Genomic DNA, 21,428 nt, shown 5'->3' with positions numbered 1-21,428 from the left:
GACGATAGAGAAATCACTGGGGCAATCCGCTTTACAAGTGCCCTGTCACACCCACAATGGAGGCAGCCATGGTTTGGGCTAAAGCTATATTCATGAGATCCTACAAGGCACTGAACTGTAACAAAACAGAGTTGGAAGCCTAATATTGGGTCAGCCCACACTGTACATAGGTAGCAGGAGAACTATAACAAAAAATTAAAATTACAGGATTGAAAAACCTTTAATCCAGAAGGCAGAAAGTCACAGCTGTGTAGCATCTAGTTATAGTAAAAAGATCTACATGCATCAGTATATAAACTATCCAGAGCAATGGTGTTGTGACAACTCTGAATAGATCATATAATGGCTTTGGTGAAAAACACAGCAGAAGCCAGAAATACAAAGCAAAAGCTCCCACAAAAGGTGTTAAAACTCCATTAAAGTCAGAAAAAGGAATATGAAAACAGAAAAAAAAACACCAATTGCCACATCATATAGTTGAGTCCTTATATGGCATCATTATAAACAGAGCCGTTTGTTTGTTTTAGTATGTAATAGTACCACTTAGTCTCTTGGTTGGGGTAATAAATTCATTAACAATGCCAAAATGTGCATTTTAATCCCAGTAACAATTTCAGATTTTTGTTGTGCTGATTTTGGTCAATTTAATTCTAGATCATTCCAGCTACACGGTCAGGAAATACAAGAAACTAACAGCACTTCATGGAAATGCATTTTCTGGTTGTTACAAACAGACTCCAAATCCAGTGGGGATATCTGTTTGAAATTAGTTGTTCGTCTAATTTCCACCTAAAAGGAAGTTCCCAATCTAAGGGGTCATACTTTCAATGCACCCCCACCTACATACAACGGCATGTTATATCCAGAAGTCTTAGCTACAGTAAGAAAATGCAAACCGACTCCTTAGATGCCACATACAGAAGTCCCTCCCATCAGGTATCTGCTACTACAGTATCTCTCCATCTCCAATCCATACAGTACAAGAAAAGTGCAAGGTAGGTTGTTGCATTTCATGGTGTACGTAGAAATCTAATTTATACAGGTAAAAGATTTTACACCACTCCCAACAGAGCAGACATTTAAAACAGTCAGAAAACAAAATCATAAGATTGTGGTCCTCCGGTAGAAGTGGGCATAATGGCCGTGAGTTAAGCCTCCGTCAGCTCCAGCATTATGGCCTTACACACGGTCTGTGAAGCGCACACTGATGACTCCGGCTGGACAGAGCAATCCGTGCGTTTTTGGTAAAACAGTTTGTGTCTTAGGGGAAGTCTTGAGCTCAAATTTCTGTAGCAACTGTGGGAGAAAGGGAAAAAGAACATTAGAGAGACCACAATTTTGTTATGAGTTATGTTAGCCTTGTACACACAATTTTATAGAATTGGCAGCACAAATATGGCACGGTTTTAGTAGCCACTGGAATATATATATCATCCCCTTGATGAAGTCAGATAGACGAAACGCGTTGAATGTACCTCATTGACTCTTCACACTTATGCTGCATTCAAACCGCAAATGCCGGGTCCTACCCGGTAAGACAAACGTGTACTTACCGGGTGGGATCCGGCATTTGCGCTCCGTTGCAGGCTTCCCGACCCGGCAATATACCGGGTCGGTTGCCATGACAACGGAGGCCGCAGCAGCAGCAGGGGCGGGGGTGGAGGCGGCGTCGGGAGATGAGCTCATCTCCAGCGCCGCCTCTCCCTATCCTGTGAATGGGAACCGTGTCGCATCGACACGGCTCCCATTCACACCGCACCTGACCCGGTAATCAACCCGGGTAAAACCCTTCTTTTTTACCGGGTTGATTTACCGGGTCAGGCGACCCGCTAAATCGCCCAGTGTGCTTTCACATCGCACACTGACCCGGTTCGACACGGCAATATGCCGTGTCGGTACCGGGTTATTTGTGCGATGTGAAAGGGGTATAAGATAAGCTCCAAGTTCTCATTTTAAATTGTTTATGTTTTTTATCCTTATTTCAGTCTTTTTTCTTCATATAGAACCCCCTATCTCTATTTGTGTCCCTTGAATTGTTTTTATATATTTTATATTTGACTGTTGCTCTCTACCTCTATTTTTAGAATAGAAGTTATTGTTATATATATATATATATATATATATATATATATATATATATATATTTATTTTATTATTATTATTATTTTTTTTTTAAGAAGTGGACTTGCCTCAATTTTTATAAAGTAATAAGGGATTTTTTTATATCTTATTGTTGTATAATCACTCTCCATACTTTTAAGCCTTCTTTCTAACTAAACAACTTTTTTTTTTTTTTTTTAACACTGCAAGTCACTGTTTCCCCTATTCCTACATGTATATTCATTTTTATGGGCACTTTACCTATGCCTAATACATAGGGGATAGCGGACACCTGAAAAAAAATTAAGGGAGTGTTTTATATAGGTCAATAGTGACCTTTTTTATTATTGTCGTTTTACAAACGCATGTGGCGCCCTACCTCTATTGCTTATAATATAAATATATATATATATATATATATATATATATATATATATATATATATATATATATATATATATACATACACACACACATATACATACACACACATATACATACACACACACACATACACAGGTTGAGTATCCCATATCCAAATATTTCGAAATACGGAATTTTTTGAGCGAGACTAAGATAGTAAAACCTTTGTTTTCTGATGGCTCAAAGTACACAAAAAACTTTGTTTAATACACAAAGTTATTAAAACTATTGTGTTTAATGACCTTCAGGCTGTGTGTATAAGGTGTATATGAAACATAAATGAATTGTGTGTATGTACACACACTCTGTTTAATGCACAAAGTTATTAAAAATATTGGCTAAAATGACCCTCAGGCTGTGTGTATAAGATGTATATGAAACGCATAAATAAATGCATTCTGTGCTTAGACTTGGGTCCCATCGCCATGATCTCATTATGGTATGCAATCATTCCAAAATACGGAAAAATACGATATCCAAAATACCTCTGGTCCCAAGCATTTTGGATATGGGTACTCAACAAGTATATACACACACACAAACAAATATAAAACCACAGCACTCGTCACCCCAGGAGCGGGGTGCAATGTCTGCACTCACCACTCATAGGGTGGGGTGCATGTAGCCCATGGCCACCTACGTCAGCTGTTCCTTAGTAATTTATCAGCCAGTGTCAGGTGACTAGTGCACCTTTAAAAGCCACAAGGTGTGTGGCAGGTGCACATTAAACCAAGTAGGCATATTTGCAGTTATGTTATGTGTGATACAGTTGCCAGGTTTTAATCTTTAAGACTCTGTGATATATATAGTAGACACTCCTGAGGAAGCCTTGTAAGGTGAAACGCGTTGAGGACATTCCTGACTGCCTCCTGATCAAGGCACTCACTGTGGACATACTCCAGGACTGCCTAAAAAACAATACCCGCTTTTTGTTCCGATAAGCCTGCAATTTATATTTTTTATTTTTTGTTCATTTTGTCTTGTTTTTTTAAATCTTAAAGTACTTTTCTTATGAAGCTAATTGTATCCTGAGAATGAGTACTAGTGGTGACTATTCTGCCTGGAAAGATTTCTATTGATACGCCTCTGTTGAGGTGTTTTGTATGCTTACTTGTAGACCCTTTATGATGCAAGCAACAGATTGAAGATCAAAATTAACAGTTGTTGATGTGCATGACTGAAAACCCCTCATCTGGTACGCAGAATACCTATATGAGCATTGTCGCATTATATAATTGAGTGTAAACATACTGCACCATTAGGCGCTTGTCCTTCAATCTTTTTTTCTAGATACATACATACATACATACATACACACATATGTACACATACATATATACACTGGGATATAGGGCATACTGGGGGATAACTCAGATGTTGACAGAGCTGCTTTGTCCGTCGCAATGTACTTTGGGCATGTGCAGAACCCCTTCTGCATATGTGCAAATGGGTCCTGCGATGACGGACGCACTATGGTTGCAGACAGTGGTTGACAGTCTGATGCAGTTTATGGGAAGCGATGGCCTCAGTTTCTTCAAACGGAGGTGTCGCCGGTGTTGCAGAGGAGGAAAGAGGCCAGGATCTCCATCAGAGGAAGGAGATTTCCGGGCTTCTAGTTAGCAGCTGCGGCGGCTAGCTTGCCCGAGCCCATGGTTCACACAGCCGGCTGGTGTCACAGATGATCAGACACTGTGTCCTAGAATGCGGTTTGGATAAGTAATGTAGTAGCTGCTTTACCATATCAGTGTTACCGCTGCTGCTTCTATGTAAGCAGCAGTGATAGATCCTCCGTACACATCTGAATGAGGGCCACCGGGTGAAATGACAACTTAATGAGTGGTGAAGGTTGTGTACAAACTTTCTATAAAAAAACATTGATAGCATTATAGCAGGCATATCCAAACTGTGGCCCTCCAGCTGTTGTGAAACTACATATCCCAGCATGCCCTGACACAGTTTTGCTGTCAGAGAATGCTAAAGCTGTGTCAGTGCATGCTAGGATGCGTAGTTTCTAAACAGCTGGAGGGCCGCAGTTTGGACATGCCTGCATTATAGGATCAGAAATTATTATAAATATGCACAAACAGGGAGAATGCAACAACACTCCAGACATTCCTGATATTATCTGTACTCAGATAGCTTTGTCCTATGTTAGCTTAAATGTTTTTTTAAATAGAATAGGATTACATTTTTTCCAGAAATGTTTTGTGTCAGCTGGGCAATGCCATCAGTAAGAAGGGCAGCACAGCGTACCCAGGTAAAATGTAGAATGAAAATGGTTTTAATGGAAAAATCATTGGGTAGACGTAAAACCATTACTTGCAGCTTCAGCCATCTTTGAGGCTTATCTTCAATATGTATTAAGAAAATTATTTACTTGACGTATATTATACAATACATATTTAATTGTATAAGTAAATAAAACACATTAATTTGCAGAAGAATGCACAAGCTCTAAATAAATCTATAGTCACATGCAAAATGCCCAGATAAGTCGCTCTACTGCCAGCATACCCTGCCTCTACCTGGCTGCTGGGAAAAGACATTCCACAAGAAGTTCCACTTTGCAGAACCCTGATCTAGTAGAACATAATTATTTGGGGTATGTTCTTGAACTAGTGTGCAGCATTAGGCAGAGAGGAAGAGACACGCAGGAAGATGCTATGAACATGTAGACACTCTGGTCCACGAGAGGAGGTCTACCTGAATAAGCGCCAGGTGAATCTCCAGTTCTGCGATCCTCCTCCCAATACAGCTGCGGATTCCGTATCCAAAGGGAATGGAGCCAAAATTTTCTACACGGTCCAGGTGTCCATGCCGTAACCAGCGACCAGGCCGGAAATCATCTGCCGCCAAAAAGTAGTCTTCATCGTACGATGTAGAGTAATGACACAAGGCCAGCTGAGTCTGCGGCAAACACAGAAACAGGACAGAGGAACTTCTAAACACTGTATAACTGGAACCATCATCATACATGGACATTTAGTATTAATGTATGTAACCAGGAGACTGTACAGGAAAAGGGGAAACCAGATAGAAACCCCGATTGATGACCTGAACATAAATGTCAGAAATGATGTGTGTGCAGGTGCTGATAGTGCAGGGTTATAAATGCACACACCAGCGGATGACTCAAACTCTGAAAAGCCCAGTTACTTAACCAGTGGTATTGTTCCATAGCAGGTACAGCCATACCCACTGTTACATGTACACTGGTGATGGAGTGGAGCGGGGTCTCCTACAGCTTACCAGATGGCGAGTGTATGCTGCAAAATCGTAGCAGTGCAGGGATGCTGGAACAGCTTTGTAGCAGGTATTAACCAGGTCTCTTATAGGAGCTAATCAGAAGTAATTTAATGAATTTAAATTGTCCTGTAAATACAGCCCATGCTTTCCAGTACTCTATTATAGGGAGGGAATCAAAACGCTTTCATTTAAAAAAATCTGCTTATTTAATAACATCAACTCAAAGCAATCACTTTCAATAGTACATTGGGGGTCATTCAGAGTTGATCGCTAGCTGTATTTGGTCGCAGTGATCAGGCTAAAAAAACGGCAGTTCTGCGCATGCGTATGCGGCACAATGCGCGCACGCGTGACGTATGGGCACAACGACCGATGCAGTTTTGCACAGGGTCTAGCGACGCATTTCAGTCGCACTGGTTGCCGCAGAGTGATTGACATGAAGTGGGCATTTCTGGGTGAAAACTGACCGTTTTCAGGGAGTGTTAGGAAAAACGCAGGTGTGCCAGGGAAAACGCAAACGTGGCTGAGCGAACGCTGGGCGGGTGTGTGACATCAAATCCGGAACTGAATAGTCTGAACTCTGAAGTGATCGCAAGCGCTGAGTAGGTTTTGAGCTACTCTGAAACTACACAACATTTTTTTGCAGGAACAACCATTCGCACTTCTGCTAAGCTTAAATACACTCCCAGTGGGCCGCGGCTTAGCGTTTGCACGGCTGCTAAAAACTGCTAGTGAGCGATCAACTCGGAATGACCCCCATTAATGGGATATATTCACCTAATGTAAAAAAATAAAATAAATAATATTTGAACTTGATGCCATCCACTCACCCCTTTGGGAATCAAATATCCTCCCACAACCAAATCATCTTGGGTTACACGACCGTTCCCTGGCAAAACGGGAAACAACCTGTCAATTAGCAGAAGACAGAGGTAAAATTAAGTGTAAATAGGAACGCATTTAGGTTTTAAAAAGGAATCTGTTCAATAAGCTGCAGTTTCAGGTACATCAGAAATGTAAGTCCCTTCTCTGCCCTCTTCCAAAAACTAAAGAGTCCATATCACCCCCCACCGCCACCACCACCGCCATCCCCATCCCCCAGAATGCTACAGACTGTATCCTCCACCTCATGTGCATACTTCATCCATAGATAAAAGACAGGAAAAAGAAATAACAGATGTGTCAAACATTCAAGAGAGATAAAGTGGAGAGGTTGCAACTACTCAGCTTCTGAAATTTACAGATAGTGTTAAATAAATAATAGGAGCAGATTTGCTACTGTAGGCAACCTCACCATTTTATGGAAGGTTTGCTACATCTCCCCATGGCACATACAGTAACATTCCGGAAGTAAACTATTGAACAGTTTATTTAACCCACCCCACCCCCCAAAAAAAAAATTACACAGATGTATAATGTACTGTGATACATTAAGGGTTCTATGTGCTAAGCCTTAAAGGGAGATAAAAGGACCACCAAATCAGCTCCTAACTGCCAGTGTATGAAAAATTACAGGAGCTGATTGACTGGTTATATATCTCTGTCCAAGGCTTAGTACTGTCAAAGTCAGAAAAATATCATGATGCACACTGCCATATTTGCACCTCATATGTGTCCTCGCTGCGCATGCGTGCGCTCTCCCGTGCGTGCGCATACCCGCTGTTGCGTGCACCCGCAGGCGCACGGTGTGCGCATTTACGGTAAAGTTTATGTGCGTCTAGCGGGCGACTCGTTTGTAACATATTTTCACCATATAATGTATTTTGTAGATTATGGTCCCTTTGATAGAATCTGAAAGTTTAGTTAATGTAGCATGTTCATGAACAAAGAGATCCCTCTTTGTTTGATACGAAGGGTCAGACAAGGGTTATACAGTGGTGTTTAGTATCCATCGGAAGAGTATTTAATTAGCAATATTCCGGTGTTGGTTTGAAGCGGATTAATCGCTCGTGCGAATAGTTATGGACATAAGAAGTTTATGGACTTTTACTATATTTGCACTTTATTATCCATGCGGCGGGAAACCTAGTTTCCCACCCACCTGAGCAGTTGGAAATAGTCACAGCCCACCTGTATGAATCAACCTATGACCTTTTGTTATAATGCGAAGAGGAATTCCTGTGTCCAATGAACAATAAGAATATAGGACCATTGTACTGTATTATGTGTAGGGTATAAAAGGACAAGCCGATCTGGGCCAGCTCTCTATTCTCTTCAACGGTTCTCATTGCTGATAATCGGGAGCTGGATATCCAGAGGCGCATGCGATTGTTTCCCTTGAGCGTAAGTTTTCTCCGCAATCATATTATCTTTCTTGTTATTGTGAGCCATATATCTCTCTCTCTCTCTCTTCTCTTTCTCTCTCGTTTCTCTTATATCGTTATTGCACTGCTATTGTATTTTATGTGTAGTTATCTGGTTAGGTAGTCTATGTTATATTGGTAGTGTATGACTTGTATTGTATTATTCTTTTGAACGTTCATTCATTTCCTTAAAAGGCGTTAGACCCTTAGACCGGTATTGTGTGTGTTCATTATATTGCAGCGGGTAATAGGAGCGTCTCTATCGCTCAAACAGCTTTAGTGCAAACTATCTTACACTGTGTTGCATTTTCACCTTATCACTGCACAAGGGTTTATTGCATAAATACATTGTTTATGGTATAGTTATAAAGGTTTAACATTGTGAGCGTCTGCGCCGCTGGTGATCTCCTCGTGGTCCCGAGCGTCCGCTACGCTAATAGCGTATCATTACGTTAGTCGGCAGCCTATAGCGTGCCTGCCTGTGATCTCTTGGCCGTAAGCGAACGTGACGCTCGAGCGTCTCGACTACGGCTAAGCGATTGTTACGCAACGTGCGTACCCTTACGGTATACCATACGCCAATAGCGTACTGTGGTCTTTGACCTCTTAAAGGGTTTTAAGTAAGATAAATATTCAGCTTTATCAATTGGCTGCTCGTCCGTCCTTCACATATCTGCACTAGGTAATTTCAGCAGACATTATCCATCAGCAAAGGGCGGGAGGTCATATTCCTCGTAGTGCTGTCTGGATAAGCGTCTGCTTCGCTTAGTAAAGGGTGCTGAAGGAATCCGGAACCGGAGGTAAGAACAACACGCTAGTGTCTTTTAAAACTGTTTATTTCTGTCTTGCGTACGCACGCACGCATATATCTGCATTTCTTTTCATTCGTGTATTTTCATATCACTCTCCTGTTTGCCATTTCACAATTGTTAACGGGCTAAGAAAGATTTGTTGCTATCAGTAGTTAAAGAGTAAAGGTAATACATTTAAGGGGTAATTTGTAAAGCACGCACACAGCTTTGCCTAAGATACAAGGAGAGATTTGTGTGGTGCTCGGTAGATGATCGAGGGTCACCTACATTGATAAACGTGTTAATTGTGTTACGGTGGATACCTGCCTTGCGTACACGTGTCTCTAACAAAAGACTGAGACTCGCGTACGCAACCCAAAGGCCGACGCACGCAGCGTATATTACGCAACGGAGTGTCCGGGTACGCCCACGTAACAAATCACACGATAGTGTTATTTTAACAGGCGAAAAGGTGGCAACGCGATAAATAGCGCAAGTCAATTTTAGTGTCTGAAATTTAAATTAATAGATCCTTCTCTAAATTTACGACTCATCTGGTCTAAAGGAAAGAAATTTCTGCGCAGAAATTGAAATAGAAACAAAAGTAAAGTGTACATGTGGTGAATGAGTGTTTGCATATATATGTTTTTACAATTTTTGGATTGAACCACAAGAAGTCGAGTTCTCGTGAGGTACATACATGTAAGTGACGTGCATGGTGGCTAGGGAGGCATCCCTTGTTAAACATTAAAAAAAGAGCATTAGAGTATAGCAGACCAGGAGGTCATATAGACCAGGAGGTCTAGGTACAGCAGACTAAGAAGTCTGCTATAGATAGAAAAGAGCACAACCCAGGGGGTTGGTGCAAAACCCATATAGGCCATTGAAGCTCAGGCTGAAGGAATTCGCAGCCATAATTTTCGATTCCACTGGTCGCTCCGCACATAAGATTAGTTGCTTATTGCAGACTGATTGTACCGCACGTAATTGTGTGCATTAGTTAGTAATTTGACCCAGTACCATTTGCGTACGAAAGGGGTCATAAACGCTATTTGTACATTCTAACGTGATTTGTGTAATTTTTTTTTATTTTAAGGGAGGTTCGCTGGTCACTCAGGAACTATCCAGCAACCAATAGTTACTGGAAAGAGTAAGTGCTCTGCGGATCACCCTCACATGTTCCAGTAAATAGCGGTTCAGGTCGCAGGGGCCCTGGGTCGAGTACGCCAGCGCTAAGGCAGTGTGTGGGCGTATTGGTCGGCGTGGGCGAGTGAGTGGGGTACTCGGTAAACCGCCACCGTCGGCCTATCTTGAACATCTTGGTTTTTGTAAGGGTTCGCTGAAGACCCCGATTGAAGGTCAGAGGTAGTGAAAGCAACACCTGCAAGTTATGGGGGCCAGTTGTTCAGGTAGGGGGCGATCAACCTCGGTTCGGGTTGATTCAGTAAACCGACCAATCGGGTCGGCAAGGTATGTAATGTGTGAAAAATACGGTTCACACACAGAGGTTTTATGTGATGAATGGGAAAGAATGACTGTACATGACGGGGAGAAGTTCCCAAGAGTAGGCAGCTTTAGCCCAGATGTGTTACTAAATCTAAGGAGAAGGATATGTCTCATTAAATCAACAAAGAGACGGATCAAACATTATGATTATTTACAGTTATGGCAACAGGAGGGTGAAATACAGAGAGGATTGGCTCAGGCGGCGGGATCTAACCCTATCAGGAAACTGATAGCCACGGCACCACCGCCACCATACATAACGGGAGAGAAATTGGTTGCGGAGAATGACGCACTAGGGTGCAATAAACAGGCACTTAGCAACTGTATAAATGTTAAGGATAATGTTAATAAGTTAACTAATGCAAATATTAACCCGTGCAAGTTGTACCCTGTTTTAAACTTTCCCCAGGAGTGTGATCAAGAGGACGAATCGGCAACAATATCGGCGCTCTCTCTAGCAGCCACCATATCAGAAACAGCAGTGGGCACGGCCCAACCCGTAAGATTAGTATCAAAGGCCCCTAGCGGAGGGACAGGTGAGGTCGTATCAACGGGTAAGTACGGCACCATACACTATGCTGAAACCATTTCACCACAAGCTGTAGAATCTATTCAGAACGATGTAAGTAGACTTAATCCCGTTAGGGTAATAGCAGTGCCAAATGGGAAAACTGACACTTCAGGAATCACTCCTGTCAGAAACATTGCCATGCACTGCCCATTTTCCCGAATGGAATTAAGATCAATAGTGTCTGAATTCCCTGATCCTAGAAAAGATCTAGTAGCTAGTCAGAAATACATCAGAGATCTAGGGAATACTGTAGAGCCCAATAACAAAGACCGGCAGATATTGCTGAGGGCATGTTTACCCTCCAATGTCGACCCAGCACAATTCTTAGCTGACTGTAAATTAGATGAGGATGTACCCCTTACGGATGTGTACAATCAAGACATTGTAAAGAGAATAAATTTACACAGTTAAAAGAGTATTTCCCAGCTGTTGTCAAATGGAACAAGATTTTCTCCATTAAACAAAAGGAGTCAGAAACAGCTGCTGACTATTTTCACAGGGCATTACTAGAAATGGCTAAATACACAGGCATTGAAGACATCAAAACAAATGTAAATCATAGAGAAGTAGCAGTATCTGTGTTAATGGATGGTTTAAAAGAAGCATTAAAGACAAGGGTACAGACCACGCAACCATGTTGGCGAGGTCTGTCGGTGGCTACTTTGAGAGAGGCCGCTGTTGATCATGATCGCAATATCACCAGACACAGAGAGTCACAAAGTGATAAGTTAATGGCCGTAAGTATACAGGCCCTGACCACAAGGCAACCTTTGTATAAATCTCCAAACCCTGTGGGTAAGTCAAATGTGGTAACTTGTTATTCCTGTCATAGAGAGGGACATTTTGCACGAGACTGTAAAGTGAAAAACATACAAAAATCATATCAACCCCCTAGACAACGACATGACACACGAAATTGGGATCAGGGACCGCAGAGACGGAGTCATGAGCCACATGCAGGGGAAACAAAAAGGTATCCCCCAAAAAGAGACTGGCAGGTCTCGGGTAGTTCCCAGTTACCCCCTTCTCAAGTAGTTGCTGCCAGCGCGATTCAGGGAGGTCACCATACCCAATAGGGGTGTGGCCATACCTGTAATCTGCAGCCAGTGAAATTGATTGCAAGCCTTGGAAGTGAACCCGAGGTCACAATTGATGTAGCTGGTAAATCATTAAACTTCCTTGTAGATACGGGGGCGGCCAAATCAGTGATAAATTCGACAGTGGGCATGAGAACCACTGGTAAGACAATTCCAGCCATGGGAGTAACGGGAGTAGTCCAGCACTACCCTGTTAGCAAACCAGCAGAGATTACAATAGGGCCTTTGCATACCAAGCATTCCTTTTTGCTGGCGGCATCGGCACCGACTAATCTCCTGGGAAGAGATCTATTGTGTAAAATGGGGTGCGTCATTTATTGTACTCCTGAAGGTGTATTCTTAGACATACCTGAGAATCACGCTCAGGAAGTGCGAGACATATTAGACTCCCCATCAAAATTAATGTCCCACACTGTTATGTTAAATAGGAATCCATCCCAGGTAGAAGAAATGACATCCCAAATACCAGAGTCACTGTGGACTAAAGATGGACAAGACACTGGATTAATGGCAAACGTAGCTCCAGTAGTTGTGCAAGTAAAAGATGGTAGGATAGCTCCAAAAATCCCACAATACCCTCTGAAGCCAGAGGTGGAGTTAGGAGTTTACCCAGTAATAGAGCGCTTGCTACAACAGGGCATTCTGGTAAGAACATCCAGCACTGCCAATAGTCCCATCTTCCCTGTGAAAAAGAGTGGGGGGAGGGGTTACAGGCTAGTGCAGGATCTAAGGGGGATTAACAAAATAGTTGAGAGTCAATTCCCCGTAGTGCCAAATCCAGCTGTCATCCTTATGCAGATCCCTCCCACTGCGAAATTTTTCACTGTTATTGATCTCTGCTCCACTTTCTTTTCGGTACCTCTGCATCCTGACAGCCAATATTTGTTTGCATTTACATACAGAGGAGTCCAATACACATGGACTCGATTACCACAAGGTTTCATAGACAGTCCAAGTATATTTTCCCAGGCTTTGCATGATTGTTTACAGTCTTTCCAACCAGAGAGTGGATCAATATCGATACAGTACGTAGACGATTTACTACTGTGTTCAGATTCACTGGAAGCGTCCCTGAAGGATACGAAACAGCTCCTGTTTCATCTTTCAGACACAGGACACAAGGTTTCCAAAGACAAACTACAATTATGCCAGCCTAAAGTAAAATATCTGGGACACTGTCTAACACAAGGACTGAGACACCTGACCGCTGATAGAATTCAAGCAATTAGAGACATGACTCTGCCACAAACCCAGCAACAGATCAGAACGTTTTTAGGAATGTGTGGGTATTGCCGTAACTGGATCCCAGGATTTTCCATTCTGGCATTACCTTTGCAGGAGATGGTCTCATCAAACAAACCTGATCGGATTTCGCATACAGACGAATCCGAGATGGCATTTGAGGGACTTAAACAGTGCCTAACGCAGGCGCCAGCATTAGGTATGCCAGACTATGGGAAACCCTTTGAGCTGTACGGAACAGAAAGTGCAGGTTGCGCGGCAGGCGTCCTAACCCAGAAGCACGGTGGTACCAGCAGGCCGGTAGCATACTACAGCGCTCAGCTAGACACGGTAGCGCGATCCCTCCCCACATGCTTGCGAAGTGTCGCTGCGATAGCATTGCTAGTTACAAAAAGCGAAGATGTAGTGCTAGGACACAACCTCACAATTCATACACCACATGCAGTGTCAGCCTTGCTAAATTCTGCCCAAACCAGGCACGTCTCATCAGCGCGGTTTACAAGATGGGAATTGGCACTAATGGCCCCCGTAAACATCACCATAAGGAGATGCAGTGCATTAAATCCTGCAACATATCTCCCAGGTGTGCCTGGACAGGCACAAAGGGTGGAGGATGAGAGTGGTGGGGAAGGAGGATTTAATACAAAGGATGACACACATGATTGTATGGAATATTTGACCCAAAATTTCACGGCAAGGCCTGACATCAGTGACAACCCACTGAAAGATGTAGATTTTACTTTCTACACTGACGGTAGTTGTCACAGACAGTCAGACTCGGGAGACTTGTGTACTGGATACGCAGTCGTAGATGACCAAGGCACCATAGAAGCAGAACCGCTAGGCCCACCTCACTCAGCCCAGGTTGCTGAACTGGTCGCCCTAACCAGAGCATGTGAATTGGCTAAGGGAAAGTCAGCCAATATCTACACCGATTCTAGATACGCCTTCGGGGTAGTCCATGATTTCGGAGCCCTATGGCGCCTCAGAAATTTCATGACGGCAGCTGGTACACCGATAGAAGCCTTTTGATGTGAGCTGCATGCGCTAACAGCGATACAGGAACCCGACAGAGTGGCTGTTATCAAGTGTAAAGCACACACATATAGCCAGGACCCAGTATCACTTGGTAACAGCCGAGCAGACGAAGCTGCTAAGTTAGCAGCTGGTACCCCCAGACAGACAGACACCACACAACTGATGGTATTTAATACCAACAACACACAGAAGTTGTGTGAAATGCAAAATTTGTGTTCCACACAGGAAAAGGCAGTCTGGAAGGCAAAAGGATATGGCCAGGAGTCCTCAGGACTCTGGACAGATGGACAGGGTAAACCAGTGGCCCCCAGAGCATATCTTCCATGTTTAGCTGAGGCAGCACACGGGCTGACTCATCTGGGCAAGGAGGGAATGTGCAAGTTGGTAAGAGCATATTGGTGCGCCCCAGGATTTTCATCTCATGCAGGTAAGAGAGCAATGTCATGCCTTACCTGTTTGAGGAAGAATATCGGAAAGGCAATACCAACAGAACCATCTCATATCCCACCTACAGGCGGCCCTTTTCAGGTAATACAGATTGACTTTATACAATTACCCCCTTGTCGAAATTTGAAATATGTACTTGTTTGTATAGATGTATTCTCAAATTGGGTTGAAGCATTTCCTGCGGCCACAAATACCGCTATGTTTACTGCTAAGAAAATTGTGCAGGAATGTGTGTGTAGATACGGTATCCCTAGAATAATTGAAAGTGATAGGGGTACCCATTTTACAGGTGATGTCTTTCAAGGAATGTGTAAGTTGATGGGAATTGATAGTAAGCTGCACACTCCATATCGCCCCCAGGCGAGTGCGAAGGTGGAAAGCGTGAACAGCACTATTAAAAATAAACTGAGCAAAGTTATGGCAGAAACAGGATTGACATGGCCAGAAGCTTTACCCATTGTACTATACAGCATCAGAACCACTCCCAGGTCCCCTCTTAATCTGTCCCCCTTTGAAATCTTGTTTGGTCGACAACCGCATGTTATGATTAACCCTCAGGATGATTTGAAGTGTAACAATGAAGTGACTGTAAAATACCTGGTTAACATGAGTAAACAGCTAAGGAATCAAAATGACAATCTGAAGTTAGTGATTCCTGATTTGCCAGATAGTAATTGTCATGACATTGAACCTGGGGATTATGTAATGATACGGAATTTTCTACGCTCAGGTTGCCTTATTGACAGATGGGAAGGACCATACCAAGTCTTATTGATTAGCACGACAGCATTGAAGGTTGCCGAGAGAGAGACTTGGGTTCATTCGTCCCATTGTAAGAAGGTTGCTGATCCAGAGAGTTCTCGTGATAAAGAACAGACGGTAGAGGAAGTTGTATCACTGGAGTGTCTGTTTCAGGAGAACTGTGACGGCACCTGAGCATTGAAAATAATAAGATCGGAGGCAGTTGTCGATCCCCTGTTCCCTTTTATTGTTTTTCTCCACTTCCCATCCCATCTCCCTCAATTATTTCTTTCCCCCTTCTCATTCTTCTCCATTTCCTCCTATAAGATGGACTTGCCCCAAGAGACTGTGATCCGGATTTTTCTGTTGACCATGATGTTGACCAGAGCAGTCTGTTCCGGCGAGAGTACCATGGAGGTCGAGAGAGGTTCTGGAATGGGTTCTGATGACAGAGATGGAGGCGTGGTTTTCCAAGAACAACATAATCTCCGAGTAAAGGAGAGTATCAGAAAACGATCTGGTAGCATTGACCATAGAAGGAATTGTGAAGGATTGTTAGCTGAAGAAAACTGTATCTGTAGGCTCTGTGACAATGTAGTTGAGGATGGGTGCATCAAGAAATGTCAGTCCAGTTTTAATATCCACATGGACCGGCATCCATTGAGTGACTATCACTCCTTAGTGGGTAATGTGTTAAATCAAACAGATTGTTGGGTATGCTCTCAAGTACCTCAAGGCCATAGCAAATCAGGATTAGTACCATTCCCTTTAACGGTAGGGGAGGTACTTGAGCTAAGTGGTGGGAGACCGGTGGACAGGAGGTTTAATATCTCCAGCCCTCCTAGTTTGAAGCTCCACCAATATCATGTGGATAGATCCCTAGTATGTTTTAACATTTCCAATCCCCGAAAGCCGGGAAATTGGGAAGTGTCATGGAATAACCAAACCATGACCTTTTCATACAGAGCCGATAGAATGCCAACAGATACAGAACTTATACGCCACATAGCTGGTAGTGGAAAATATTTCCGATATAGGTATACCCTAGGAAATAGGATCATGAGAGTTGGAGAGGTATCACCAGGATACTGTGCACATATCATACAAACAGATACGTGTACTAGACAGATGGGAGAATTAGGGTTAGGAAATTTCACATGGAAAATGTGTAATATGGTTATGTCCTACTCCGTCCCATATGTTCTCCCCGATGATGCATATTTCATATGCGGGAGGAAGGCGTATAATAAGATTTTACTTACCGATAAATCTATTTTTCGGAGTCCGTAGTGGATGCTGGGGTTCCTGAAAGGACCATGGGGAATAGCGGCTCCGCAGGAGACAGGGCACAAAAAGTAAAGCTTTTCCAGATCAGGTGGTGTGCACTGGCTCCTCCCCCTATGACCCTCCTCCAGACTCCAGTTAGGTACTGTGCCCGGACGAGCGTACACAATAAAGGGAGGATATTGAATCCCGGGTAAGACTCATACCAGCCACACCAATCACACCGTACAACCCGTGATCTAAACCCAGTTAACAGTATGATAACAGCGGAGCCTCTGAAAGATGGCTTCCTTCAACAATAACCCGAATTAGTTAACAATAACTATGTACAATTTATGCAGATAATCCGCACTTGGGATGGGCGCCCAGCATCCACTACGGACTCCGAGAAATAGATTTATCGGTAAGTAAAATCTTATTTTCTCTATCGTCCTAGTGGATGCTGGGGTTCCTGAAAGGACCATGGGGATTATACCAAAGCTCCCAAACGGGCGGGAGAGTGCGGATGACTCTGTAGCACCGAATGAGAGAACTCCAGGTCCTCCTTAGCCAGAGTATCAAATTTGTAAAATTTTACAAACGTGTTCTCCCCTGACCACGTAGCTGCTCGGCAAAGTTGTAATGCCGAGACCCCTCGGGCAGCCGCCCAAGATGAGCCCACCTTCCTTGTGGAGTGGGCCTTTACAGATTTAGGCTGTGGCAGGCCTGCCACAGAATGTGCAAGTTGGATTGTGCTACAGATCCAACGAGCAATCGTCTGCTTAGACGCAGGAGCACCCATCTTGTTGGGTGCATACAATATAAACAACGAGTCAGATTTTCTGACTCCAGCTGTCCTTGCAATATATATTTTTAATGCTCTGACAACGTCCAGTAACTTGGAGTCCTCCAAGTCACTTGTAGCCGCAGGCACTACAATAGGCTGGTTCAGATGAAATGCTGACACCACCTTAGGGAGAAAATGCGGACGAGTCCGCAGTTCTGCCCTGTCCGAATGGAAAATCAGATATGGGCTTTTGTAAGATAAAGCTGCCAATTCTGATACTCTCCTGGCAGAAGCCAGGGCTAGAAGCATGGTCACTTTCCAAGTGAGATATTTCAAATCCACCTTTTTTAGTGGTTCAAACCAATGAGATTTTAGAAAGTCCAAAACCACATTGAGATCCCACGGTGCCACTGGAGGCACCACAGGAGGCTGTATATGCAGCACTCCCTTAACAAAGGTCTGGACTTCAGGGACTGAAGCCAATTCTTTTTGAAAGAAAATCGACAGGGCCGAAATTTGAACCTCAATAGACCCCAATTTGAGACCCATAGACAATCCTGATTGCAGGAAATGTAGGAATCGACCCAGTCGAAATTCCTCCGTCGGAGCACTCCGATCTTCGCACCACGCAACATATTTTCGCCAATTTCGGTGATAATGTTGCACGGTTACTTCCTTCCTTGCTTTAATCAAAGTAGGAATGACTTCTTCCGGCATGCCTTTTTCCTTTAGGATCCGGCGTTCAACCGCCATGCCGTCAAACGCAGCCGCGGTAAGTCTTGAAACAGACAGGGACCCTGCTGAAGCAAGTCCCTCCTTAGAGGTAGAGGCCACGGATCTTCCGTGATCATCTCTTGAAGTTCCGGGTACCAAGTCCTTCTTGGCCAATCCGGAACCACTAGTATCGTTCTTACGCCTCTTTGCCGTATAATTCTCAATACTTTTGGTATGAGAGGCAGAGGAGGAAACACATACACCGACTGGTACACCCAAGGCGTTACCAGCGCGTCCACAGCTATTGCCTGCGGATCTCTTGACCTGGCGCAATACCTGTCCAGTTTTTTGTTGAGGCGAGACGCCATCATGTCCACCATTGGTCTTTCCCAACGGGTTACCAGCATGTGGAAGACTTCTGGATGAAGTCCCCACTCTCCCGGGTGAAGATCGTGTCTGCTGAGGAAGTCTGCTTCCCAGTTGTCCACTCCCGGGATGAACACTGCTGACAGTGCTATCACATGATTCTCTGCCCAGCGAAGAATCCTTGCAGCTTCTGCCATTGCACTCCTGCTTCTTGTGCCGCCCTGTCTGTTCACATGGGCGACTGCCGTGATGTTGTCCGACTGGATCAACACCGGTTTTCCCTGAAGCAGAGGTTCTGCCTGGCTTAGAGCATTGTATATTGCTCTTAGTTCCAGAATGTTTATGTGAAGAGACGTTTCCAGACTCGTCCATACTCCCTGGAAGTTTCTTCCTTGTGTGACTGCTCCCCAGCCTCTCAGGCTGGCGTCCGTGGTCACCAGGATCCAATCCTGTATGCCGAATCTGCGGCCCTCCAATAGATGAGGACTCTGCAACCACCACAGAAGAGACACCCTTGTCCTTGGAGACAGGGTTATCCGTAGGTGCATCTGAAGATGCGACCCTGACCATTTGTCCAACAGATCCCTTTGGAAAATTCTTGCGTGGAATCTGCCGAATGGAATTGCTTCGTAAGAAGCCACCATTTTTCCCAGGACTCTTGTGCATTGATGTACAGGCACCTTTCCTGGTTTTAGGAGGTTCCTGACAAGCTCGGATAACTCCTTGGCTTTTTCCTCCGGGAGAAAAACCTTTTTCTGAACCGTGTCCAGAATCATCCCTAGGAACAGCAGCCGAGTTGTCGGCATTAACTGGGATTTTGGAATATTCAGAATCCACCCGTGCTGCTTTAGCACTTCTTGAGACAATGCTAATCCCATCTCTAGCTGTTCTCTGGACCTTGCCCTTATTAGGAGATCGTCCAAGTATGGGATAATTAATATGCCTTTTCTTCGAAGAAGAATCATCATCTCGGCCATTACCTTTGTAAAGATCCGAGGTGCCGTGGACAATCCGAACGGCAGCGTCTGAAACTGATAGTGACAGTTTTGTACAACGAACCTGAGGTACCCCTGGTGTGAGGGGTAAATTGGAACGTGGAGATACGCATCCTTGATGTCCAAGGATACCATAAAGTCCCCCTCTTCCAGGTTCGCTATCACTGCTCTGAGTGACTCCATCTTGAACTTGAATTTCTTTATGTACAGGTTCAAGGACTTCAGATTTAGAATAGGCCTTACCGAGCCATCCGGCTTCGGTACCACAAAAAGAGTGGAATAATACCCCTTCCCTTGTTGTAGAAGAGGTACCTTGACTATCACCTGCTGAGAGTACAGCTTGTGAATGGCTTCCAAAACCGTCTCCCTTTCGGAGGGGGACGTTGGTAAAGCAGACTTCAGGAAACGGCGAGGTGGATCTGTCTCTAATTCCAACCTGTACCCTTGAGATATTATCTGCAGGATCCAGGGATCTACCTGCGAGTGAGCCCACTGCGCGCTGTAATTTTTGAGACGACCGCCCACCGTCCCCGAGTCCGCTTGAGAAGCCCCAGCGTCATGCTGAGGCTTTTGTAGAAGCCGGGGAGGGCTTCTGTTCCTGGGAAGGAGCTGCGTGTTGCTGTCTCTTCCCTCGACCTCTGCCTCGTGGCAGATATGAATAGCCCTTTGCTCTCTTATTTTTAAAGGAACGAAAGGGCTGCGGTTGAAAAGTCGGTGCCTTTTTATGTTGGGGAGTGACTTGAGGTAGAAAGGTGGATTTCCCGGCTGTAGCCGTGGCCACCAAATCTGATAGACCGACTCCAAATAACTCCTCCCCTTTATACGGCAAAACTTCCATATGCCGTTTTGAATCCGCATCGCCTGTCCACTGTCGCGTCCATAAAGCTCTTCTGGCCGAAATGGACATAGCACTTACCCGTGATGCCAGTGTGCAGATATCCCTCTGTGCATCACGCATATAAAGAAATGCATCCTTTATTTGTTCTAACGACAGTAAAATATTGTCCCTGTCCAGGGTATCAATATTTTCAATCAGGGACTCTGACCAAACTACCCCAGCACTGCACATCCAGGCAGTCGCTACAGCTGGTCGTAGTATAACACCTGCATGTGTGTATATACTTTTTTGGATATTTTCCATCCTCCTATCTGATGGATCTTTAAGTGCGGCCGTCTCAGGAGAGGGTAACGCCACTTGTTTAGATAAGCGTGTTAGCGCCTTGTCCACCCTAGGAGGTGTTTCCCAGCGCTCCCTAACCTCTGGCGGGAAAGGGTATAATGCCAATAATTTCTTTGAAATTATCAGCTTTTTATCAGGGGCAACCCACGCTTCATTACACACGTCATTTAATTCTTCTGATTCAGGAAAAACTATAGGTAGTTTTTTCACACCCCACATAATACCCTGTTTAGTGGTACCTGTAGTATCAGCTAAATGTAACGCCTCCTTCATTGCCAAAATCATATAACGTGTGGCCCTACTGGAAAATACGGTTGATTCGTCACCGTCACCACTGGAGTCAGTGCCTGTGTCTGGGTCTGTGTCGACCGACTGAGGCAAAGGGCGTTTCACAGCCCCTGACGGTGTTTGAGTCGCCTGGACAGGCACTAATTGATTGTCCGGCCGCCTCATGTCGTCAAACGACTGCTTTAGCGTGTTGACACTATCCCGTAGTTCCATAAATAAAGGCATCCATTCTGGTGTCGACTCCCTATGGGGTGACATCCTCATATTTGGCAATTGCTCCGCCTCCACACCAATATCGTCCTCATACATGTCGACACACACGTACCGACA

At 44.2% G+C, this 21,428-nt stretch overlaps 1 protein-coding gene across 4 annotated transcripts in view; it reads right to left on the bottom strand.

Moving 5' to 3' along the window:
• Nucleotides 1-201: 201 nt before the first annotated feature.
• LOC134944995 (cytochrome P450 27C1) overlaps nt 202-21,428 on the bottom strand; it is a 124,378-nt gene continuing 103,151 nt past the window's right edge. For all 4 annotated transcript variants that reach the window (XM_063933969.1, XM_063933970.1, XM_063933972.1 and 1 more), the window contains exons 7-9: nt 6,600-6,678; nt 5,227-5,430; nt 202-1,296 (exon numbers count right to left, since the gene is read on the bottom strand). In XM_063933969.1, the coding sequence (XP_063790039.1) occupies nt 1,180-1,296; nt 5,227-5,430; nt 6,600-6,678 (400 nt within the window). In that variant the 3' untranslated portion in view covers nt 202-1,179. The remainder of the gene's footprint in view (nt 1,297-5,226; nt 5,431-6,599; nt 6,679-21,428) is intronic.

The sequence above is a fragment of the Pseudophryne corroboree genome, chromosome 7, assembly GCF_028390025.1.
Source record: "Pseudophryne corroboree isolate aPseCor3 chromosome 7, aPseCor3.hap2, whole genome shotgun sequence".
NCBI lineage: Eukaryota > Metazoa > Chordata > Amphibia > Anura > Myobatrachidae > Pseudophryne > Pseudophryne corroboree.
This window is presented reverse-complemented; position numbering and strand designations above follow the sequence as displayed.